This window comes from Crocodylus porosus, unplaced genomic scaffold (assembly GCF_001723895.1).
Source record: "Crocodylus porosus isolate Cpor-Errol unplaced genomic scaffold, CroPor_comp1, whole genome shotgun sequence".
In the NCBI taxonomy this organism is placed as follows: domain Eukaryota; kingdom Metazoa; phylum Chordata; order Crocodylia; family Crocodylidae; genus Crocodylus; species Crocodylus porosus.
This window is the reverse complement of record NW_017728922.1, coordinates 11,507,431-11,534,199: the sequence shown is the minus strand read 5'-3', so window position 1 is coordinate 11,534,199 and position 26,769 is coordinate 11,507,431. Positions and strand designations below refer to the sequence as shown.

At 42.1% G+C, this 26,769-nt stretch overlaps 1 protein-coding gene across 5 annotated transcripts in view; it reads right to left on the bottom strand.

Moving 5' to 3' along the window:
* Window positions 1-26,769, bottom strand: part of TOX2 (TOX high mobility group box family member 2) — a 397,146-nt gene that overhangs the window by 78,674 nt on the left and 291,703 nt on the right. For 4 of the 5 annotated variants that reach the window (XM_019539708.1, XM_019539704.1, XM_019539705.1 and 1 more), the window contains one exon: window positions 4,447-4,686. The exons of the other annotated variant lie outside the window; for it this stretch is intronic. In XM_019539708.1, the coding sequence (XP_019395253.1) occupies window positions 4,447-4,686 (240 nt within the window). The remainder of the gene's footprint in view (window positions 1-4,446; window positions 4,687-26,769) is intronic. 5 annotated transcript variants of the gene reach the window in all.

Sequence of the window (26,769 nt, the reverse complement as noted above, 5' to 3'; positions counted from 1 at the left end):
GCACTGGCTTGGCTTGGCCTGGGCTGGGCTGGGCTGTGGGGACTGCTCTCTTCCCAGCTGGCTTTGGCTCCTTTACAGTCTGGCCAGACCTGGGCGTGGGGAGCTGGAAGCAATCCGGAGCTCCTGCAGCCCAGCCCAGGCTGGCCTTTCCACGCCCACCCTCAGCAGGACTTGTGGGACAGCTCAGCTTAACCCTGCAGCTCCAGCCCCAGCTTCAGCCCCGGGTGAGGCAGGCAAATGACGGGGCCATGCTGGCCAGCTCTGGCTATGCCCCCTACCACATGAACAGCCAGCAGGTTATAAAGCCGGGCAGACCCTGGCTGGGGTCCCCATGCCTGTAGGGGGAGATAAGGACATGTAATCCCCTCCCCTGCTCCCTGCCCCGGCTTCGCCTGAGAATGCTGCCCTGGCCACGCCCCCTCCTGCATGAGCAGCTAGTGGGGCAGAAATTCAGGCAGACCCCGGCTGGGGTCCCCATGTGTGTGGGAGAGAGGGGAGACAGGGGAGTTTAATCTCCCTCCCTGTCTCCACTTTGCCTGAGGTGCTGTTCTGGATGGTGTCTGGCCACCCCTCACCCGGGGACAATCCTGGCATGGCTGCTTCCCTCTTTGCCCTCCAGGCACACCCTGGCTGGGGTTCCTGCAGGGTAGGGTAGGGGTTAAAACCCCTCCCCACTCATTCTCAGTGGCCTGCAAGGACCTGGCCAAGCCCACCCCGCCGAGTCAGCTTCCTTCCAGTCTTGCAGCTGCTGCCGAAGGGAATGGAGGGCTGCTCCAGTGCCCTGCCCCCACTTGGCTTCTAGCCTAAGCCACTGCAGACATGTGGCTGCACTTCCAGAATCCAAAGTGAAGGTCTATTCACTTACAAATTGGTTCTAACTATTCAGGTTAGACTAACATCTGAAGATTGAATCAATTCAGGCTTGGGCTTTTTGAATGTCTGTACTTAGCCTAAAAGTTGCCTTAACTGTCTTATAAGAATCTCACACTTCCTCCAAATACTTCATTATCACTAACATCCATCATTGACACAGTGGATGTATAAGAAATGTATCAGCAAATAAAGAGTGATTTACAGCCTAGTCCTAGTCCTGCCTGGCAGCAGGCACTGGTGAGGACAGGTGTGGAGGCACTGGCTTGGCTTGGCCTGGGCTGGGCTGGGCTGTGGGGACTGCTCTCTTCCCAGCTGGCTTTGGCTCCTTTACAGTCTGGCCAGACCTGGGCATGGGGAGCTGGAAGCAATCCGGAGCTACATTATTAGACTGAAACTGGAAGAGATATAGTGGAGAACAATGAAGCCGACACAGAGTAAGTCTCAAACTCATACTGTATTGACAAGGAGAATTTTAGCTGCTAGGGCTGTGCCAAATAGTCACCATCAAATTCCAACACTGCAAAATGTAAGGATTTCAGAAAATCCATTTGTTTTCAGATAAAAATGTCAATTCTTGCAATTTAGTTCCAATGAAGATCAACATCCACACAATGTTCTGATATATCATGTTCTGAAGTGAAAACTGCTATTTATGGAAATGAAATGAAAATAGAGATTTTTTTTCCTGAAATCTCATGAGGAAGAACTTATTTTGGTTTAGCCCTGGTGCTACATCTCAGTTGTCACTGTATTATTTGTTAACCCATTTATACACACAGAGCTTGTTACAATTTATTTTCAGAAAGTTTTTCTTTTGAAAATGTGGTTGCACTGCCAACAAACTACTGATCCTCGTAAAAGTGTGTAATCATTTGAGACCTTAGGAATGACAGTTTGGCTGTATCCAAATGTGCAGGGGTGTGTGCCTACAGTGGCACAAATAGTAGTGGCACAAATTTGTGCCGCTTCGTAACTCAGCATACGCCCCTGCACATACACTTTGTTGCAGGACACTGTGTCCCACTTGGGGCAAACTGCCCTTGTCCAGCTCCTCCCAAAGCAGCCAGGGTATGAATGGAGAAGTGGAGATGCTTTGGCCAGAAGCCAGAGCATTTCCCTGGAGGACCAAGCCTCCATTTGTTCCAGAGCATGCTATTGTAACATGCTCTGTGCTGGTTTTTTTTCTGTTTTTATTTTATTTTTTGCTGCCAGGAAATCCTGGTAACAAATTTTGACCCCATGCTGCAAATTTGCAGTGTGGGGCACACTTTAATGTTCCACGTGTGCAGTTTGTGTAGCCAAACTACATGTGGGCTCTTGGCCTTTGTGCTCAAAAGCTTGTCTAACATTTCTCCCAAATATAGAGCTGGTCCAATAAAAAGATATCACCAAAAAAATCCTTACCTTTCATTTATTTCCTAGACTATCCAGGAAATAACAACACTTCAACACTATTACATCATTAAAAGTAATAGTAAGTGAAAGACTTCCAGGGGTAGTCTTGCCATGAAAGTCTTAAAAGAAGGGTAAGCATTATCCCACAAAGTTGCTACTTCAGGCATCAAAGTACTGAATGATCAGTGAGTGCCCATGAACACTGTAGCTGTGCCATCACCATCACTATACTCTGCCTGGGCAGGAGGAGTTTGCTTTGCTGGTGTATTACCTAAGAAGACTGTAGGATGACTAAAGTGGTCTAGAAGTCTTAGCCCAAGTTCTCTTTTGATCCTTCTTTCCTATCAATCCCACTGAGGCAAATGATTTTTACTCTATATTCTCTTCTATGCATTTAATCCTGCCTTCTCAACATCTTACATATACCAATTCACTTCATCCACTGAAGACACTTCACATCTACCAGCTTTTGATTGGCAGTCTAATAGTAATAGCAAGCAAATTTCACAAAAGCCAAGGCGTTTATCTGCACTAGGGGTGTCAAACTCATCTGGCTCTGTGGGCCATATGAACAGTATAGGGCTGGTCCATGGGAAGGATAAACAGCATGTGGCCAGCTCCATGGGACAGACTGGGCTCATGGACCTACTCCCTCCTGCCCCCACCCCTGTACATTGGATCCAGTGCAGGCAGCGCTTTCTCTAGCCAGTCCAGGACACACATCATACCCACTCCAGCCTGGCAATGACCCATGCTATGCATGGCACCCACCCAGGAGCCAGGGACATGCAGCACCAGGGGCCAGATGATAGGGATTCACAGGCCAGATCTGGCCTATAAGTCATATCTCTGACACTTGTGGCCTACACTGAGATGACTACAGTGTACTATACTCATAATTGAGTTAGTTTTAATATAGCTGGCTTAAGAACTGGTAACACTCTAACCAATGCAACATGAAACTCACTGGGCATGCCTACTCATGCCATTAATGTGCAGCAATAAACTCTGGAGTTTATTGCTCCTGGGAAGTTCCTGGGCACACTATTTTACATGTGACCCTGGACCACAACACATTGAGATGGGTTGGAGCAACCCTAGTTGGCAGGGTGTTGAGGAGGGTCAGCCTGCCAGCCTGGGGCTGCTGCAACCAGGCTCAATGTGCTGTGGAGGGGTTGGCTGGAGCATGAGTGTACTTCAGTGTTGAGCTAGCTGGCAGGTAGCCCCCACACTGAAGCCAGCCAGGTCAGTGTCTACATGCTGTGCACGAGAAAACTCTGCAGCAGGGTAGTATTTGTATTTACAGGGAGGTATTTACAAGTACTACCCTGCTGTGAAGTTTATTGGTTTCCTGTGTCCCAATAAGGGTGCACGTATAGACAGCGAGACATTTACTGCAGAGCTAATTAGTCAGCTCTGCAGGAAACATCTTGTGTAGATGTGCTGACTGAAGCTGAATTTACTCTGCTTTTTTTGCCTGTTGTGACTGTTGTGTAGACATGCCCTGTGTCATTATCAGTTTACTGACTGTTCTAGCTAAAAACTTTTGGCTAAAAAGCTACCCAGGTGAATTAAAAGATAGAGGATGTTTCTGTGTTATTTGACATTTGTGCTACTATGATTAGCTAACACATACAACTTCCAGTGGGCTAGCTAAGCTCCTGGCTCGATTTTTGCCTTTTGCCCCTTATTCTCCCTCCCCCCATATCTCCTGTCATTTCTTCAAGGAAAAAAAACAAAAAAAACTGATATGTGTCTGCAGAGCAGTCTTGCAATTGGAAAAAAAAAATCAAGCATTAAACAATGTATTTATTATCAAAATCCTATCTGAAAAAAACACTGTAGCATGATACATCTAGCAATTGCAGAAGATAAGAAATCTTTTAGGGAAGAGATTTCTCTCAGAATTAGGGGCCTTCACTATGCTAGCTGTTACAAACTCCAATACAACATAGTGATGTTTGATATGATTTGCAAACCTGTCATAGATTCCCACTTCATAGCTAAGAATTGTTCTCTGTAAACAATCTCCCTGTCTCAAGGAAAGTCTCTCTTTTTTGTATCCAATGGAAAGACAAAGGCTTATTCTCTTATTACTGCAAGTTATTTCTATAACTGTAAAAATCATCTCTCATTCTCTTACAATATGTCTGTCAAAACAGGCATGGCTGCACGTACCTTATAATGTGATTCTGTCTCCTCTTCCTGAGTAGAACTGGAAGGAGAAGGTGTAGCAGATTTACTTCCTGGGGGTGATGGGGAACCATGGGTAACACCACTCCGCATACCCATCTGAGAAATCAGCTGTGACTGGCTGAGGGCAGTCATGGGACCGGCTAACATCCCTGGTCGATTGATCAGGGGAACTTGACGGTTGGAATCATAGGAAGTGGCATCCGAATGGACCATCTCCTGGATCTGAGTTAGGAGAATATTACTTTTTAATCAAAATGTATTTATATATTATAAATTTATTATAAAATTACTTTCTGTTGAATTTGATTGTTTGCTTTAGAAATTTGATGTAGAACTGGTTGAGAAAAATCTTTCCTGCTCTTTTCCAAAACAAGAGAAGAAAGCAAATTGCCCAATGTTAACTCGGTGTTTCTACTTCCTGGAATTTTCTTTCCATCTGTGAAGGGGTCTAAGGGTAAAAATAGACCCTGCATTTCTTCCAGGACAAAGCCTTTTATTACAAAATTCTACAGATATACAGGCCTATTGTCTCATTTAAGTACCTGTGAAATATATCTGAGATAACAGTTTTTCCCTGCACATTTGAAGGTAATTTGAGGGAGGTATATTTTTAATTTTTCCTTAGTACCCAAGATCCACAAAACTGGCAACCCAGGATGCCCCATTATCTCTGGCACTGGCACCATCATTGAGGGAGTTTCTGGCTATCCTATTCCTGCCTCTGTCCTATTCTGATACACCACTTGGGGCATGAGCTGTTTGAAAGACACCCCATATTTCTGAAAAAAACTGGGCTCCATTGACAAGCTTCCAGCAAACACTATATTAGCTGCTATGGATGCCATGTCTCTGTTAACCACCATCCCCCATGAGGATGGACTAAAAGCCATAAAGACCCCGATCCATGATAAGGACACTGCTTTTGTTTCCATTACACTCTCCTGATTTGTCCTCACACACAACTATTTCAGGTTGGGGACTCCCTATACCTATAAATAAAAGGCATTGCCTCAGGCATGCCTATGCCCCACAATATGCCAATATATTTACGGCAGACCTTAAAGTCTGTTTCCTTCATGGCTGCCCACTCATCCCTCTGGTATACATCAGGTACATCAATAGCTTCTTCATAATATGGACACATCAGAAGGTATCTCCAGAGCAATTTCACTAGGACTTTAATACCTTCCACCCCTCTATCAAACTACTTCTGAAATACTTCACAAAGCAGATTCATTTCCTAGACATTACAGTAAAGTCTGCAGTGGTTACATCATCACCACATTGTATAAGAAACCAGCCAGCTGTCACAGCTACCTTCATGCCACCAGCTTTCACTATAAAGCACACCACTAGATCCATTATCTATAGCCAAGTTCTTTGTTACAGTTGTATCTGCTCTGATCCCACCAACTGGGATGCACACCGTAATGCTCTGGAGAAGGGATTCCTACAATTACAATAAAATCCCAAATTTATAGCGACTCAAATCAACAAAGCCAGAGCCAGACCTCATTCTGACCTGCTTCAATACTAACCCTAGGACAAGGACAAAATAATCCTTCTGGTTATCATTTGTAGCCCCCAGCTTGAACACTTTAGACACAAAGGGTGCTTGCACATGTACAAAAAAACCAACCAAACAAAAACCAGTGCTTTACTTTAAATTTGACACTTTCCTATGCCGAGCTCTGCCCATGCCCAAAAATGGTAGTGCGTTACTTCAACGCAGCTCACTGGATTTCGGTAAAGGTCCAGTGCATTAGGGAGGATTTTTGGTGCTTTTATCTAATAGCTCATTGAATCAGCTTTAGTTAAAAGTTCCAAAAAGCCCTGCTGAAGCACGCAATCTTTATAGACATTGCAGAGCCAGGCTGAAGTAACACCCTGCTTCTTTTGGTAAAGCACATGTGTTTGCATTTTTTTTAACTTCTGCAAGCAGCCATAATTAATGACCTCCTGGAAAGGGATGACTGTCTTAAGGTAGTCATGGGGGACAAACCTGTCTTGGCTTACAGACAGCCCCCCCCAACCTCAAAGTGCATCTCTCAAGTGGCAGATTAATTAACTCCCATCCTCACTGAGTCAGGCTTTGCAATGGACCCTAATGACTTCTATGTCCAACATCACTAGAGATCACATCATCACTGCACCAAATAACAAGAAGTAAACATCTAAGGTTCATTCACCTGCAGTTGCATATATAATATATCCCACCACCTTCTTATAATAACCACTTGCTGTTTATATTGGACAAACGGTGTGATCTCTATGTGTAAGCATGAATGAACACTAATCTGACATCAAGTGCAGAAAGACAAGACACAAAGGCTCCCTATACATGTGCATGGGGGTGGGTAGGTGGGGTACTAGAACAGTTCCCAGAGGGTGGGTAGGTGGGATGCTAGAATAGTTCCTGGACAGGCACTCTAATTAAAACGGCTCACTGTCATGTGTATTAAGGCCCCGCACATTTTAAAATGGTTGCAGGACACTTTATCTAATCTTCATTCAATGAGGTTTAAATAAAGCACCCCCACAGCCAGTTTAAAGTGCACGGGGGCTTAATACACGTGACGGTGAGGTGACACTGGAGCATTCTAATTAGAATGTGAACAAGCACAAATATAGGCAGTTGAAGGTCTGTGCCAGAACACTTTAACCACCTTGGTCATTCCTTCACTGACCTCAGGGTTGTTGTTCTTAGGCACTATTTCAAAAAATAGTTTGAATGGGAAACAGTGGAACAAGAAATCATCCACAAACCAGGTTGTGTTAAGCAGGGTTTAAACAGGGACTATGGATTCTTATGCCATTACCTGGATTTGCTTATGTGACCCCATTGTTCCTATAGTTCTTTACCTGTATGCCTCTCCCAGCACTGTCTCCCTTCCTTTCCTACTCCCTCCTTCCTTCCTACCTTTTGTATTCAAATCACTTCACTTTATACGCTGCTCTATGCTGCCCTTTCATAGCATCTGATAAACTGAGCTTGAGTTCACTACAACTTATGCTCTTTATATCTTTTTTAGTTGATCTATAATGACCTAACAACTCCCTACCCGCACTGCTACCTTATAGTGTGGAGAACAGCTGAATTTGTGGTATATGGCACTGTAGATGTGTCTGTGCTGCCACATACTGCATGGCCACACTTGTCTGGACGTGGCCCAGGTGTCAGGACAAAACTGTTGTGTGGGCTTTCCACCCTGAGCTGAAGCATCTGATTCTGGTCCTTGGATGCCAAATCAACTGGGCCAATGGTGTGAGCAAATTCATATGATATGCAGGCTTGGTTCAGGCCTGCATGTTTGAAAGCTCAGCCCTGGTGCACTCAGTAACATAGCTTTATTAAGTCCTGATTACATGTGCTACATATGAACAAATACAACTGACACGCCAAAAAAGAGCTTTCAGTTTAAAAAGTTGCCAACACTTCTTATTATGTATTGTTATTTATTTGGATCGTTAGTTTTCTCTTGGGCTTAAACTGAAATTTAAAACTATGAGTAAACATGAATGATGAAGCAGAACAAGTGGAAGCCTGGGTTTGGCTTTGGGACACGAGACAATGTATAAATAAGTTTTGTTGTAAAATGTGTTCTTTGGTCTGAATACAAAACTAAAGGAAAAAAAGGGAATTTAAAAAAGAATGATCATTTAGCTCAAAAAACCCAGATCCTCAAAAGTGCCAGCCACTGCAGTTCCAGTGAAGTTTATGGAGGCACTATAGCAATTTACAGTTAACATATTGTGGACTTTCAGGGACAGTATGCTCCCAGGGGCTACACTGGCTGACAGGTGCACACAAAAGAGAGCTTTAAGTATGATGCAAGAGACTGATCTCCAAACCTCTTTACCTGCCACTGCCCTGAGTGTAGCATCAATTTCACAGAGGATTTCTGGAATATATTTTTATTTTTTAAATAACAGATACAACTGATTAACTCATTCACTAACATCAGACCTCTGTACTTAAAACAAGGGGCTCCATTCAGGTAGGTCTGAGCCTGCTGAACTGCCAGAGAAGGGAAAAGTTTCTATCTATAATCATAAGTTTAAAACCTGCTACCCAATGCCTTGGAACACAGAGCTAATGGCAACCTTTGCCTTAAAACACAGGTGGAAATGTGAAGTTAGAGCCTCTGAAAGGGCTGGAAACCATTAAAAATCAAACTGTGCAAGAAGGACTAAAAAAAGAAAAGAAAAGGAAGAATTCCATTTTTCTGGGTAGAAAATCTGTACATCAAGTTTGTATGGAAGATAGAACAGACTCTTATCATCAGTTTAACTGCAAATCTTATCTGTACAAGGTGCTATATAAACCATCAAATAATAGAGCACTAGTAAAATACCAAATGATCCTTAAGGTGTGCTATGGAGTGTGGCTATATGGAGAAACCTTATTGTAGAGAAGCTGAAATTCATGCTTTATACTTCTAAAAAATATTTGTTGTCCAGGTGTTTCCAGTTTTATTATGCTGCCATCCATTTCTCAAAAATTCTTGATAGATTCTATTTATCTATCTATCTATCTAGCCTCCATTTAGATGTCTGTCCTTCGAATATGATCTCTGGCTGCAAGTTTTCTACTGAGGTATTGCAGATACCCCCAGCACCATGGTGATAGGCAGAGTATGGGAACCCACTTGCTGCACATAGAGTGACTAGATAAAATAGATAGATAAAGGGCAGATGTTCAGGTGGTGTAAATCAGGGTAACTCAGCCAAAATCAATAGATCTATGCTGATTTACAGCTGGTGAACCTATCTATTAAAGATGTTACTAAATCAGCCTGTCATAACAGTATCTGAGTACCAAGTGACTTTAACTCAGGTTTAGGAACATGATTCTTTTTCAAGAAGGAGAAATTTGGAGCAGATTAAGCCACATGATAAGAAGGCAGTTTTCACTGAGAGGAGAAACACTATTAGACGCATCAGTCTTAAGAAACTGTGCTTTTTGTATCCGAGGAGAACCCAAGGCCATTAACCCCATAGCAGTGTCCAATCTATTTTATTCAAAGTCTATTTTCAGGTTTTATTGTTTGATGTTACACCTTTCAGAACAATGTTTACAGGGTACAGAATCATGTACAAAAGCTAAACATTCAAACTCCATTCCATGTACACAAATATTATGCTTGTACATAGATATCTTGAGGTTCTTTGAACTAATTTCCATTGGTAACATCACCAAAGGAAGCACACATAGTTGCTACTGCATATTTGCATGGAGAATCTTCCTCTGCTATTGAAAACTTTGCCCTGTAATAAATGCAGAATTGTCAGATGGAAAAACTCAGGAGGACAAATCTGAATCCTTATCCTGCCTTGCTGCATGCCCTTGTACTTTTCAAGGATGAGTTTTCTGGAATCTGCTTATCTGGCATAAATACGGTAGCAGTAGTGCTACATGATGGTCCTTGTTTGGATCTAAGGTTGTAGAGAAATACTGAAAATTATGTTCCAATACTTGGGAATGATGTGCGCATATAATTAAATACCATACTATAATGAACAGGCACAAGGAGGTAGTTAAGATCGAAGGTCCAATCATAGCCTTGAAATTTACTGACATTTGAAACTTTAATGATTTAATAAAATTTAATATCAAACACTGAAATAATTTCCTTTTTTTCACCCCAGGGATTGGAAAAAAAAGGACCTCTTACACAAAGGCTCCAAACGAGCCAAAGTTGTGACATTACTCTGAAGCAAGATGGCTTCACAGCTAGCAAGTTCAGAAACAAATCTAAATTTGTTTTAAGATGTAACTCAGATAACTCAAGGTGAGGGGTGCTTTTCTCACACCTGATGGTTGCACCGCTGGCCAATATGGATACAATTTTTTTTTGAGACAGCTCTTCAGAATTTCAAAACTGCAATCAGTTCTGATCACATTTAAAGGAGATTAGGAGAAATAAAAGGTGTCCAGACTAAGATAACAAAACATGTCAGAGGCCTGGAAAGAGTTCCATGTAAAAAAGAACAGGAAAGATGAATACACAGTTTTCAAATGAGATTTAGGTGAGGTGAAATGCCAGAGCTGAACATAAAAATAAACAGCCCACTTTAAATTTAAATTTACATTTATTGTTTCTCACAATGCAAGAATGAGGGGACAGGTGATAAGACTGAAAGGGAATTAACCACAAACAGAAAAAAGGATGCATGAATACTGCATAACTAATTGGCAGATGCACCACTGCCTCCAGATATTATTGGGCGTGAGTAGACAAAATGAGGGCCCGTGTGCACCACACTGTAAGGTGGGTTAAATGCTTTAGCACTGCTTTATGGTGCTGGTGTTTGCACATGTTGGCAGCATATTGCACATTAGTTCCAGCCACTTTAGCACCTTAAGTGACTTGGGTCGCAGCAAACTAAAACACCTCCAGGACAGTTTTAGTTTGCTGCCCTACAGCCGTGGAGTGAAGCACCGGGCTCCGTGCTTGCACACTGGCAGCAGCCCAGGAAGGCAAGCTCCACTGAACTAAAAAAATAAGTGGCAAGCCTGCCTGCCTGCATGAGCTGTGTGGGGACCCATCCCTCTCCTCCATGGCTGCAGTGTTCCTTGGGACTGCCTGACCTGGTACCTGTGGGTGGGTGCTGCCTGGGGGTGGGGGCTACCACTGCCTCAGAGGGAAGCACCAGTTCCTCCCCTCCCCCCTCCCCCCTGCAGCCCAGGGACCACTCTCCCCACCAGCAGCTCACCCTCCCCACCCTGCTGCTGGAGGCACAGGTAAGAGATGGGTGTACATGAAACAGGGGTTTACTTCGCCTTAAATTGTAGCGGTATTTTAAAAAACTCACTGCTTCAATTTAGAGCTCCCATTTCTTCTACACACGTGCATTGACTCCAGTGACTCCTTGGATGATTAAAAAAAGAATGAGATGTATAAGGGTAATGAGAACCTCTACTAATACTTTAGAATAAAATATTTTAAAGGACATAAAGCATCAAGGTCCATGGTGTAAATCAGTCTTAAACTGGCTAGGGCTGGAAAGGAGTATCTTGCATTGTGCAAAGACAGCTTGAACCAGATAGGCACAGAAGCCCTCACTGTACTACCAGCTACTAAACAATGTTGGTGTTTTTGGAAAAAGAATGCCAGTTTGTATAATTCTTCTTCAATAAACCCAGTACCACTTCACTGGGACATTCTTAAGCCCTGATTTTGAAAAGATATAGGAATGCATCCAGCTCTCCAGACATGAGAGATAGGGGACCCAAGTGCTCAACATCACTATAGCCCAGATTCTACAAACACATCAGGGATCTGTGCACATACAAGCAGTCATATTTCATTCAGCTGGGCTACCCATATGAATGAGAACTACTTAGGTGAATGAGGTAGTCAAGTCAAAATTCACTGTTACCCAAATAACAGTGGCTTCAGATGTGCCAAGAAAAGACTAATCAACTTAAATCTGTGCTGCCTTTGCCAGAGAAAATCCAGCCAAGGTTCATAGGGAAGTTCTTTGTCCATTTCCCCTTCTTGCAAACAGATCTAAAAAGTACATTTTTGCACTACAAATGAGGTATATCCACATGTCATTGTTGGTATCAACGTATCAGAATTCCCTGACTAACTTCAGAGGCAGAGTTAAGCCAACTACTTCTGTATGACATGATTCTGCCATAGAAGAAGCCAGCAGGAGGGAAATCAAACACTGTCCTAAACATTTTCCAGACTTTTTATTTTTATATTAATCTGATTAATGTTAACATGAGTTTAAAGACCCAGGGCTTTATTTATTAATAATCTTCATTTCCAATAAGCCCATGGAGGTGCAGTCTCCCATTAACAGGGGAGACCTGCCAATTCCATTAATAGCAGATAAACTTAGAAATAGAGGGAAGATCTGTTAGGACTCAGTAGGCTTCAGTAAAAAAAAAATCTCAATGTAGAAGCAGATTTACTGCCATGGGCCAGGAATTGGGAGCTTTACCACAATGCTAGACAGCACATTCTGCTCTTACATTCAGATTCGTACATGTGTAGGAGGCCAGAGGGTGGGGAATAGATTTTACCAGAGCAACCTGTTTCCGTACTAATTACTAAATGCTGGGTTTTAACCTGAATGCAGGAAATATGTCCTGCACTGAAATAACAAGAGTTTGATTTAGAATGACTGTGATTCATACCCTTCAAGGTCAAGCTGAATCAGTGTATTTGGCTCACATAGCTATGAAAAATTCAAATATATAAAAGGAGAAACACTGATGAAACCGGCCTTTGCTATCAACCTGTAAGGAGCTATCTGAATCTGGGTCATTTTACGTGTCCTTAACTCTGACCAGGGCTTCTTAGAAAGTTGACTGGTCACAAGCATTGAGCCCATCCTTGTTTCCAAAGGCTAAAGTGGCATAAAGAGACACTTACAAATGCATCAAATACTTGTCTGTTAGAGTTTCTCTATTCAAGTGACTGCTGCAGTTCACCACAGGAATGGTGAACAATCATAAATGGGAGGGGAAGTGTAACTGAGAAATCTTGTGCATAGAAATATGGTCAACATTATGAAAGAGTTTGTGAACAGCAGGTTGCTTTGGCAAACTAATCTCAAAGGCTATCTCAGGCCACAAATACAAAAGAGATGATTGGGAATGATGTAGGTTCCAGTGGGTGTGTTCACACAAGATGCTACTGCACAGTTGTTACGGTGAATTAATTTAGCACTTGTATCAATAAGTACTAAATAAATGCTCAGTAACCAGAGTTTCTGCACAGTAGTGCCAGTGAATGTCTTTTAGGTGATGCTGCTTGCACAGTAGCCTAATAATACTGTGCAAAAGTGTATTAGCACTATCTGTGCTGTGATGCGTTACTGCACAGTAGTTTTTGGTTACTGCACAGTCAGCTTCTCATATAGACACACTCTGTGTGTATCAAACAAAATACCTTATGGCAGGCAGTATCTGTTTACAAAGGTTCAGAAGTAGGGCCCAGTTCAGCAAGTTATTTAAATATGTGCCTCACTGTAAGCATATGAATGGTTCTATTGACTCTAAAATTAGGCATGTCCTTAAGTACCTGATGAATTGAGGCCCTAGCCTTGGACCACCTGAATACAGACTGTCTGTCATATGGTCTTCTGTTTTACCATTCTGACAGTTGGAGGATTAGACTACTGGACAGACTACTCAGGGAAGTGGTGGATTCTTCAAACTATGCCTGACTGCCTTTTTACAAAGAAGGCTTTAGCAAAATACAAGTTACTGATCTCAGTAGAGAGGTGACAGGGAGAAGTTCTCTCACCAGTGTTACACAGACAATCATGATGGATCATTCTTGATGGAAAACCTACAAAAATCTAACTCTAGATCAGGATTGTATTGCAAACACACTGACAAAAAGGGGTAGCAATCCTAGAAAAGAGTAGCAGAGATTACTACAGATATCAACATGGGGTGTGTTAGCTTTCCCTGCAGAGGGGTAGGACAGGCTGGGAATAATAATTCAGTGACACAGGAAAGAGAGAGGTTGAGTGGAGAAGCTAGATGAGGAGCTTGTATGGACCCTGTCTGGCTCATGAGCAGTGAGTTCACTTGCAAACTGTGAAGGAGAAAATGGTAAATATGTCTGATTTCTGTCAGTTTAATCCAGACCTTTCATGTTTAAGATGATCTGCTAGCTGCTAAGGAAAAGAATAATTCATTGTCCTCATTTTAAATTTAAATGAAGAAAAGTTTACAAGATGGGAGTTTTTATAAATAGGAAGGCTATGAAATGAGGTTTAAAAATCCTAAAATTTAAAACAGCTCTTTCTCATTTACAGTCTTGTCAGCCTCCTGGGTAAATGCTGTATTAAGACATTTTTTTAAAACTCTTATTATATGGTTAATAGACCATACCGGCTCCATTTATCCATTAACTATGTAATCATACACTTTTTCTTTAAAGTGTATATTATTTATGTATCAGAGCAGAACAAGCCTCAGAGCATAATCCTGGATATGGGGCACATCCTGCACATTTTTATGAACATTTGCAGGAATAAGTTAAGGCCTGAGCCCATGCCCACTGAAGTCAATGGGAAGACTCCAATTGACTGCAATGGACTCAGGTGCTCAGAGAGCCTATTCAACAGTCAGAATGGACATGGCAACAGCTCCACCTTCTCTTTGTCTTGAGCATGAATTTTATCACCAAATGCCATGGAATTCTAGGAGCAACTGGGATTCCAGGAGTACACCAAAAACTGTGAGCCTCCATCACAAGGGTTGAGTGAGCTTCTACTTGAAGGGAATAGGCACATTCCCTGTCTTAGCCTCCAGACTTCTCCTTAACCTGCTTTGTTCCAATTAGACTTCAGTCAACCTCCCACCTAATTCCTGACCACAGGTAGGTGTTGGAAAACTGATAAACTGAACCAGCTGCACCCACAGATGGAGGGAGAAAATATTATTTGGGTAGGATGAGTGCATCTGTCAGCATAACTACAACTTCCATTGTGCTCTGCATGGTTAGCCTATTCTTCCTCAGCTGTGTGGAGCTAAGCACGCATGGGGTGCTGGCCTGGCAGTATGCTGAGTGGTGCTATGGTACTGCTGCAGTCACCGGCCATTGCAAAATTAGTTTTGTGGGGGGCTATGTTCCCCCCCCCAGCCCCAGTCTTCCACCGCCTATGGCTGCACCACTTGAAAAGGAGAGAGCATTGCATATCATGTTGATAGCACTACACCCCACGTCACATAACATTCTCCTTGAGCAGTCCATATATACAATGAACAGAGGATCAGAAGTCCTGCGGTCTCAAACTGTCTTGCAGGACTAAGTAACCCTCCTAACTCCCAGAAGAAAGCTTCATTATTACCCATTTTACATGAGTGAAAATTGAATCACATAGAAGGGAAGGAATTAAATAAAGTTTAAAAATAATAAAATTTAAAACAGCTCACTCTCATTTGCAGTCTTGCCAAGCAGCAACCTTTTGTTCCAAACCATGTATGTATCCCCTTCCAAGAAGAAAGGACTCCAGTTTCATAGTTCAGAGTGGTGGGTAACTGGCAGTTGAAAAGAACTACTGTCCTCAGGTCACTGTGTTGAGTCATATTTGAATTATGTGAAAACAAGCAAACATGTATTTTGAAATAATCCTAGAGCACAGAAAAGAAAGAATAGCGCCCAAAAATGGGAAAAGGAGGGACAGACAGGTGGGTTATCAACAGAACATGTCCTGCCACCCAGCTCAGAGATCTCAGATGCAAATGGTAACATCAACTATTGCAGTAAAACAGCAAGAGGCAGCTTATTTAAATGTCTCCTGACATCTGCAGAATTAAAATATTTTAACTAGCACCTAGTCAAAGATGAGCAATGGAGGCCAAGGGCCAAATACTTCTAATACCTCTGAGGCTGGGGACACTATCTGGAGCTGCTCAAGTAGAAAGTGTTTCAGTAATGGGAGGTGAAAGTCATAGAATCATGGAAAAGCAGAGAAGGTTTCCTTAGTCCTAATCAAAGACAGGAAGACCCTTCTGGGTAATAAGCATTTAAAAGATTTCTCTTGTTTCCAGGAGCTTCCACTATTCAGCACAGGAGTATTTGCGTACTTCTTTCCTCACGACATTCCTTTTCCCACTTGCCTTCTTTTCTCTTTCCTTTACTTTCATTTCCTCACTACTTCACTCCTTTCTTCTTTCTCTCTCAATCTTCAACAACTCACTAGAGTAATTATCTGAATAACAATAATGAACACAGAAGGCAACATTTTTGTTTCTAATCTCCTTATTGACTGCGTTAATAACAGAGAGTTCCCACTTATAACTAGCCCCTGAATTACATGGGTATGCAGTGTCAGCACTCTTGTACCCAGTGATCAGTTGTACTAAATGCTGTGGGCTATTCATGCCTGCAGGATCTGATCTGCTCTCTGTCACTCACATTCATTTCCTTCTTATAAAAATAGTTTTTAAAATGAGTCCTGAAACTGCCCCTGCATGCCCATTTCCCTTCATTTTCCTTGACCTACTTTTATTTTTGTTTATTACAATTGCTGATATTTTTATTAGAGGACAGGAATGATTTAGATGGTCTCCAGGCACTTTCTAACAGCTGGTGTTTTATCAATAATATTCACTGGCCACATTTGGCGAGTAAAGAAGTCTTTACTCAGGAAAGGCTCAGGGACAGGATTCTGAGGCTCCAACCTTTCTAATCTCTTCAAAAAATGGTCCACCTGCCTAAAATAGCCTAACTTGCTTCTAGTCTAAATAAATGGCAAATACAGATACAAGAACAAACCAAAAATAAAACAAGATGACAAAGACAATGGCTGTCTTGCCACAGGAAGTATCTCTTCACCTTCTCTTGAGTAAGCCTCTCTCATTTGCCTGGTGTAATCTCCTCCATGCTTCTTGTCATGTTGAATGCAATCTACATCATAGGCTCACTGGGGCAGGGTCTATGCATGTATGCACTGTGAGGCACAGGCTGCCGCTACGGAGCCATCTGCAAATACATTCATAGTTAAATAATCATCACTAAGATGTTAAAAATGGAAAAGTGAAAAGTAGTAGTGAGTAAAACACAGCACAGATTTGGGTCATAAGGTAGTTAGGTGCTAATCCTAGATCTGTACAAAATGAAGGCAATACTTTAAATTCTGCCTCCAAAGTGTGCATGTAGTTTGCAACGATTTACATAGAATCTCTGTGTGAGCATCTGAGGGGAGAAATTGGCCCTTTATATTTATTAAGGGCATTGGCATCCTAATAGCAAAGCACTATGGAAATGCAAAATTTTAGTCTCCAAAGGACACATTTGCTGCCTCTGCTTATAAGATGTTATGCATCTCAGAGGAAATATGAGTAAAATGTGATGTAGTAGTTGCTAAAGTAATTAAGTGCATCTTACTTAACAGAGTCCCAAAGGCTGTGCTAACTCAAAGACAGCCTCCTTTTTCACAGCAGTTCAGGTTTTTTTTAATGAATATGCATATCAGGCATATAAATGTTCTGCTAATCCTCTTAAAGGAAAGAAAAATAGGTTGACAAGCCACACATGTAATTCAGGGCCTAGTTATGAGTGGCAAAACACCATTAGAAGCAGTAAAGATTCTGATTTGGGAATTGGAAAATGGCAGTAAAGATAATGTTTTTAAATGTATCAAACATAGTTTTATGTTAACTCCCAGAAAATTCATGGGTAAAAGGCAGCTCCTTCCTGCAGTAAAGCAGTTCAGCACTACCTAATCTGTCCAAATAGACAGTATTTGCTTATTCTAAGCAGCATCACACTACAGAGAGTGGGATCAAGAATTCTTTCACAGTGAACAGCATAACTCAGTTGTTTTACCATTTCTGGCCTTGTTTTGCAAGACTCAAGGTGATAGTCCAAGCACTGGCTGAATTTTCCCTTGGTAATTTTGTTCTATCTAAAAGTCCTGTTGTGGTGCCTGCCACTCAAACGGCCTGAGCAGGCAGCAGAGGCAGCCTGCAAGTCACAGCATTCCATAATCAGGAGTCATATGGCCAGCAGGAGACTACCTGACTGGGGAAGAGGGCTCAGCTGCTAGCCATAACAGCAGGGTTGAGCAGGAAAGCCAGCAGCAGTTGCTGCAAGCAGCCAGAGGCAGAACTTTGCCCAGTTGAAGCTACTGCTCCAAAACACCCAGAGGACAGGGCAGGAACTATGGGGATGGCAGGCAGTTCCTGGCCCTGGGCATGACCTAAAACTACACCCGGCTGGATGGTGTGATGGGGCATTTTTGGCAGAGCAGCTTCCAGGAAAAGCCACACCTGTGCCTCCCCAGTGAAGGGAGAGTATGGGATGCCAGAAAGTTCAGCCCCCACTGCCTTATGGGTTACCTCATGGAGGGGAAAGGCTAGGGGAGCACACCCCAACAGAAAAGCACAGGGTCCCAGGCCCACTGCATGGGACCTGAGGTAGGGTTCGGGTAAGCTGACACATGCCTGAACAGCCATAGGCTGAGTTAGTGGTTTAAACCTGTAAGTCATCAGATGCCTGAGGAGAGGCCCCAGTGAAAGGGCAGAGTTGTAGGGACCTGGCGGCTCTGTAGCATAGGGCCTAAGATGGTCTGAAGGGCTACACAGATGCTGAGTAGACTAACCGCACCTGGCAGCAGTGTAGAGTAGGTCCTGAAGAAGGGCTACACAGAAGCTGACCAGGATAGTTGGAGGAGAGGCTCCAGTGAGGGGCATGAGTTAAAGGCCCAGGCACATCTGCAAATACTTGAGGCCTATTTTAAGCCAGAGGCCAGAGAGGCCCAGAAAGGGGCCAAGGGAGTAGCAGAACATTTGGGTGCCATCTGCGAGGCTTGGAACATGGTATAAGGGCAAGTTTGGAGCTGTGTAATACACCCTTGGCATTGGGCTTTAAAACGGGCAGCCTCTTGTTTTAAAAATAAACAATTTATTGTTTACATCAAGGTGTGGCAGGTGAGTGTAGGAAGGCAGATTGCCTAGACAGGGAGGTGGGCCAGCCTGGTGCCCGGCCCTGACAGTTACCCCATTATAGTCCCTGTTTCTTTCTTTATGGCATTTTCTTTCTGCCCCTAAACTGATGTGTATGTGACCTGTGCTGTTATAACTGCTGTCATTTTGTACCTCAGATACAATCATGCTTTGGTGGTTGGAGGTCAGATCCCTATATATACCATATAGAAGGTAACATCCTCCTCACAAACCACTTTTCCTCCAAATAATCTCTACAGTATATTTTACCTCTTCTTCTTCATGTAGAGCCACTAGTTTCATGTCAATGAAGGTTCCCCACACAGAACACTGGAGAGAAGTTTGCCCTCCAACAGATTCTAATTTTGCTAAGCAAAAAGAGGCAAAACTACAGTTTGCAAAAAGGTGTTAGCTAACCCTGACTTCACACAGATGATTCTACCTAGCTTTAACAAGCCCTGTGTACCCGATAAAAAATTGCTATGTAAACACTTAAAGGTGATGGAAGATGAGATGAGCCACAGATATCAAAGCAGACAAGTTGTCTGTGCTTAACCAACCTCCACGAAAAACAACATACATACTAGTAGGTAAGGAGAAAACTCCAACTTGACAGGTCTTCTATGAGGAATTCCTGCAGCTTGTCTCAAAAGGCAAATTCTTATATTTTCAAATATTCTCCACAAAGGTATACATTTCTATGTCTGTGGCTAACTAAAAACTGTATCACCGTGAGGGAAGAGTGACTATTTCAACAGCAGATTATTTGAGGGATCCTCTGACAATTCCCATCTCTGTTGTAGATCATGTCTCCTCAGGCTTATTTCTGGAAACAAGCCATTGCAATCACAATCAACCAGGGAGAGAAATTCACTGAACAGCTCTGAAGCTTTGTTTTTCATCAGGCTTTTTCTGTACTGAAGTTTAAATGTAAACACCTCACCATAGCCGAGATATTTCAAGATGATTTACTTTAGAAAGACAGAGAGAAGCTGATAATATATATGTATTTCCCCAATTGCCACCACTCCTCTTCCTGATGTGCAACTGCTCCTAATAAACTTTCATGGTATATGTAAAATGCTCTAGCGCAGTGACAAATTTCTGCTCGAATTTGAGATAGATATTACTCTGAACAAGACATCTCACACAGGTGCCCAGTTGCTATTGTAAAATCAGTAAGCATTTAATTGAAACAAATGACTATAATCATAGTACATTATCCCTGCAGGTTTATAGCTATAACAGTTTTAATTATTGAGTCAAACTAATTTATCCTTTAAAGTAACAACCACATCTTTGGTTCCACTGATCATCCTATTATGAATATGAGGGGAGCAGTAAGGAAGGACTTAAAAAGGAAGCAACTTATTTTTGTAGGGGCTGCGTCTATCATGTGCTACAATGGACTCTCCTCCCAGCTGTAGGGGCTAATCTTGCTAGCTGAAAGACATTCAGTGCACATAAATGAGTTTGAAAATGGCTAAAACTGGTTTAACATAAACCTGGTTGTATGTAATATTAGACTTAACTGATTTGAGTCAAACTGGTTTATGCAATGTCTGTCCCAGACCCCTTCCTTTTTAAGTTAAACTAGACTCCCCCAGCATCCTGGCATATTCTCTGGGCTGGGTGGGGCTCTCTGCTCCACAACAGAGCTGGTCCGTCCCCTCTGCTCCCTGGCTGGAGCTCCGGCAGACACTGCAGGCTACTTCCCTCCCCCTTCTCATCACTCCCTGATGAGCAAGAATTCTCCACTCCCCTCTGCCTTGCTGAGAGATGTCTGTGTATTAGCTAGAAGACCACATGCTGGCTATGGTCCCTGTTGTAGCAAACGGGACAAAGGCAGAATCAACAGGTAGCTGGTCATGTCCCTCTGTTGTTTTCTTAAAGGGATGATAAACACTGAGTTAGGTGAGATTAACACTGTGTTATTAATTCCCTGCTGGGCTGGTCGGAGTAGGGGGGAACCCCTCCCTAATAAGACCATCCTGCCGGGGCCTGGTCATGACCCCTTCAGTTCAACATTGTGGAAGGGAATGGATGGTTGGTCTAGTGCCCCCCAGCTTCTGGCCTGAGCCACTGCAGGCATGTACTTGCATGTTTGGGATGTCTGTGATTTAGCCTAGCCAGGTTAGACTAACCTGAAATAATTGAATTATTTCAGGCTCTGGCTTTTTGAATGCCTGTCCCTAGCCCTGGAGTCTGTACTGTACCTCTGATTCTGAAGAATGGACCTTCCTTCTGAGCCCCTAGTGCAGGAGTTGTCAACCGGGAATAAGTATACCCCTAGGGGTACTTAGAAAGGTCACAGGGGGTATGCGTGGGTGGGCAAAGACAAAGCGCGCTCTGGGGCGCTGCTTCTCCCCCGCTGCATTTCCTCTCTTTGCCTCTTACCTAGGAGAGGGGGAGGGGCACTGCAGCAGCAAGCTGCAGCAGCCTTGCAGGGCTCTCTTCCCTTTGGTAGTGGCTGGCAGGCATGCTCTAGCACCCCCTGGCTTCTGGCTTGAGCCACTACATGCATGGGGCTGCATTTCCTGAATCAAATGTCTGTTCATTTCCTTATCAGTTCAATCTCTGCATTTTAGACTAACCTGGGGAGAAGTGGCTGTAGGGGAAGGTGGTGATGGCAGCAGCAGCAGCTGGGTTGGACCTAAGAATGGTTGTTCAAGGCTGCGGCTTCAAAAAGTTGCATACCACTGGTTTTGACCAAAGCTAAGGTAGATAGGAAGATACATTGATTCACCACTCTTGATATATTTGGACTTCCTTTGACAAAACAAGAATGCCTCCTGTGTACCAAGCTGTATTAACTCTAACTTGAGCTAGAGCATGAAATTAAGAAAAAACATTCAATTTTGATTTTGAAGTTCTCAGTGATGTAGAATCAACCTTAGATTTTGGCAAACTGTTCCAGTACTTAATTGCCAGTGGTGGCAAAAATCTGCACCTTGTTTTTAGTCTGGATTAGCCTAGCTTCAATTTCCACCCATCAGTTATTGCTGTTCCTTTATCTACTGATTGAAGAACCTTCTCATAAACTTTCTGTTTTCCACATATGCACTTACGAACTGTGATTAAATAGCCCTTCAATTGCCTCTTTGATAAATTCACTAGATTTAGCCCCTGAAGTTTTGCACTGGGCAGACTTCCCATTTTAAATCATTCTTGTGATCTTTCTCTGAACATTCTCCAATTTATCATTATCTTTCTTGAACTGTGGGTATTTGTCTTGGACATATTGGTCCAGAAGCAGTTGCCTAAGAGCCTTATGCAGAGTTAATATAAGCTCCCAAATCCTGCTTGAAATTTCTTTATTCATACATCCAAGTATTTCACATACCTTTTGGTCCAGAACATTGCAATGGGAGCTCGCATTCACCTGGCTATCTACTAGGATCTCTAAACCATTTTTGGAGTCACCCCTTCCCAAGATAAATACCTCTTTTCTGTAAGTGTGGCCTATATTATTTGTTTCTAGTGTGTGACTTTACATTATATGAATATAAACACTTAGGGCTAAATACTATCGCATCCTGTGGCAAAAATAGAATCACACTGCAGGTGGAAGGCCAGAAATAAAGTGGAAGAGTAAGATGTAGTCTAATAGTCTAACTTAAGAGTGAAGAGTCAAGAGTGCTCACCTCACTCTGGGAGAAAGACCCCCCAGAACTCCTTCACTCAACATTTTCAGGGTGTTGTATCCATAAGACCATAAAACTAGGAATTATCCAGGGGCCTTTCCAACCTTCCTCTTGAAGCTGGCCCATTGTACCTTGCATTTGATACTCATTGGATAAAACTGATGTGAAGCACTGGCAATCTCTCTGCCCTAGGCTAGAACCCAAGGACCCCACCTATCCAGGGCCACATGTATCTCACTGAATCATACACACTCTGGCTTCTCCTCTGCCTCCTAGCCCCACGTATCTCCCTCTCTTGATTGCCTACAGGCCACCTGCAAGAGGAGGGTTACAGAATGATTCAGTGGTTAGACCACTGTGATGGAAAGCAGGAGATACAAACACCCTGTGGGTGAGGTGGGCCTAGAACTTTGTTCTCCAGCTCCCTTAGCAGATGCCCTGATCACTAAGTAATATAAGGCTGCCTAATAAGTGTTAGTTATGGGTGTTGGGCAGCTACAAATTGGGACTTACCAGGCTTTATATACGTATCTGGGGGATCCTATTTTGCCATGCAGCTGTGTGCCAGAGTTGAGCCCCACTGAGTATGCTCAGTGGGCCTGTGTGAATTTGCACAACCAGAGATCAATCACAAACTCTGCATAAGTGCCCAAAACAACAGCTACACAGCTGTGTAGATGCCACTTAAGCCCATAAAGTGAAATAGGATTTACTCCTTAGTGTTTGTTTGTCAGCAGCCTACCCAGTGACCCAGAACACCTGTATCCAAGACTTTCCCTCTGTTTTTTACCCATCCTCCATTCCTTGTGTCATTGGTAAACTCTTATTGGTAATTATTTTATGCTCTCTTCCAGGTCACTATTAAAATATTAAATAGACTACGGCCAAGAATTGATACCTGAGGGACTCCCTAGAAATATAGGCAATCACTAGTGATTCGTCATTTAATTTATTTTTTAATGAACTTAACCTGCACCACATTGATTTGTATATTGTTTTAGTTCTCATTCAAAATACTTTTTGGTACCATGTCATGCTTCATAGCTATCTAAATATATTATCTTAACTCTCTGTTCTTTATCACTCAAACTTGTAATATTATCAAAAAATATATTAAGTTACTTGGGCAAGACATTTTTTCCCTAACTCCCTGTTGACTGGCATTAATAATATTATACTCCTTGAATTCTTTATTAACTAAGGCCAGAATCTTCCATCCTATTACTTAGCCTAGGATTAATATCAAGCTGACAGGCTTATAATTACCTCAGCTGTTCTGTTTCCTTTTTAAAATATTTGTACAAGTTTAACTCTCTTCCAGTCATCTAGAACTTCCACAGTGTTCTACGACTTACTGAAAATAACATTTCACATGGCTCCCAAACCAGATCTTGTAAGACTCCTGAATGGAAGTTTTCTAGACCTGCAGATTTAAAATCCTCTAATTTTAACAGTTACCTGTGTTCTCCCTATATTTGAGAAGATGAAGCTTTTAAGGTTTACTAAAAAGTTAATGGTCTTAAACCCTGACATTTTTTTCTCTCAAAGGTTCCCTTACCTCAGATGTGTTTATTTTTGCATCATCACCTGTAATGTTTTGAATGTCTACTCAGGTTTCTTCTAATTTTGCAGAACTTGGGGTGGTTCTTAGAGGATGTATAGAGGTACTTTTATGCCTTAATTGACTGAGTGATAGTTGGACATTTTAACATAAACTCCTTTTTCCGAAATACTGTTTAGTCACAGACTCATATAGGTGTTAACAAAAGCAAGCTTTTTGCTCATCTCTGATCATTTCACTAGTTTTCTAATCACTTCAGTCTTTAAAAAATCAATAGGATCTGATAATTTTTATATTAAAAGGAGGGGGGGGGGAGATAAATAAACATTGAATACTCCAACAAAACGCTTCCATGTATTATTTTGCCCAAAGGAAAGAAGCAAAAATGCACATCATTTTTTCCTTTTGCAGGTCACCTTTAAATTAGGATATGTAAAAGTACTGTATTTTGCAAGCAGTGTCAAACAAAACAACATTTTTAATATACCATAGAGCATGGGCCTGCAAAACACTTTAGTATGTATGCAAGTTACTCATGTGAATACCCCCATTGACTGGAAACCAACTACTGACTTGCTTAAAACATCTGCAGAAGCCAGCCCTTAATAAACTTATGGAAAAATTAATTTAATGGCCTATTTTTCTACCAGTGAGGAGTGTAATAATTCCATAGCCTTTTGGGAATTAGTTCACCTCCCAGCAGAGTGCTTTAATTCAGAAGGGAATCTGGCTTTGTGTATAATGATATGGGAACAAGTTTACAGGTATGGGAGGCATATATTTATACATGCTTATTTTTTTCCATATTTGAATATCCTTTGACCAAGTAAATATCTCTGATAACCAGAATCACAGATTTTAAGTAACTTATGAAAGGTACCCCAAATTTTCTAACATAAAACGGTCTCCATAGAAATCATAATGCAGCTTTGTGTCGTGATCGTGAGGATAAAAGCAATTATATATGAAGAAGGTAGGAGATATACGTGTGAGATTACATCATCAGTGCTGTATAAGGCCTAAGTACTTGGGCAAAACATTGTCTATGGTCTTTATTGAGGATTTCAGTTTGCAGTCCTTACAAAGACTTCAGTAGGAGCTTTACTTGAGTATAAACTGTAACTTCTGTTCAAGAAAAGCAATGGAAAACAGGATGAAGACAACATTTAATAATTGGAATACATCTTTCATTTATATGCTGACTTCTTTCTGCACTGTAAGGGCATCACCAAGAGGGATTTTCTGGCTGTTGGGAGAACTAAATAATATTTTTTCATATTACACAAACATGCCATTGTGTAAATTTGCTGATATGAATATTGTTGTTGACTAAAGTAGCAGAACAATCCACAGTGATACCAAATCTGATAAATGTCAACACCCAGGAAGGTACCTTACTCTTTTTAACCAGGAAACCTTTGGGGCAAGCAGAGTTCTTGCATAAACTACATTATGATTTTATCTTTCATAAAACATCTTTCTGAGGATTCAAAAGAAATAAAAGTATCTAGTCTACTGGTCCCACTTGTTCCACCAGTGCCAATGCAAACCAGGACATGGACAAATTTTCACTAGGAGAGGGTTTCACAAGAAGGTGGGGAGCTGCTGCTGCCCCAGCCTGTGCAGCAGCTGGTATGCTCTAACTCCATGATAGGCTGCAGACTTCTAGTAATCCACACAGAATGCACTTCCAAATAGAATCAACACTATGTTATTCTACACCTAGGTCTGCAAGTGACTTTTGAGCAAGCTTGGGTGAGTCACTTCACCTCTTTGTAACTGTCCCTTCCCATTCTTTGATGACTTATCTGTTTAGACTGTAAATTCCTTGAGGAGGAAGGTCTACCTCTCACTATGTACATTGCCTGATGGGCTTCAACCTCAGCCCAGGTTTACAGAAATTACTAGAATACAATAATAATAATTATAACCTGAGTGTGAGGCATAACAGCTGGGTTTAGTGTTAACAGCTAAACTACTTACAGCTGACATTTAAAATATGGGGGTGAAAAGGACCATAAGGTGCCTTGTGTTTTATATTCATTCAAAATATATTTATTTGAATGAAATAAAAATAATAACAGAGAATGATTTTCAGGGTTGCAGTCCACTCTTTATTAATGTAGTAAACTGGAACAGAATTTTGGACAAAAGGATTTTCTCTTGGATATCCCAATCCAGGGAACAAGGTATCTTTGACAAATTCTACAATGCCTGTGAGTTGCCACTGCATTACCTTGGCCTGTGTTAACTATTCCTTTTCCTTCCCCCATTTCTCTATTTCACATCTGCAAGAGTGGGTTTCCACAGACATTTAGGCACACATATTTATGTACTTATGTCTTATTAAAGATCCAGGAATTTACTATATTGTATATTACACAATGCTGTCTGGGAAAAGAAAGCATTATGAGATTTATGGGGAGCCCTGCAGAGAGTGGGTTTTATAGGAAACATATGGAACTCTGGAGAAAGGAAAGCATTTGACAGAGCTGGGGAACAACCAGGGAACTAACCAGGCTTTCTCATTCTCCTTCAAGCACAGGTTTGAGTCAGGGGTAGAGCTGCATAGGACTCCAGCATCCCCTCCTCTGCTAAAATCTTCCTCTACTAAAAACAGTGTAAGATACCTACCTTGAGATAATACCCCAGCCCCAGACCTCCCTCTCTTAGGG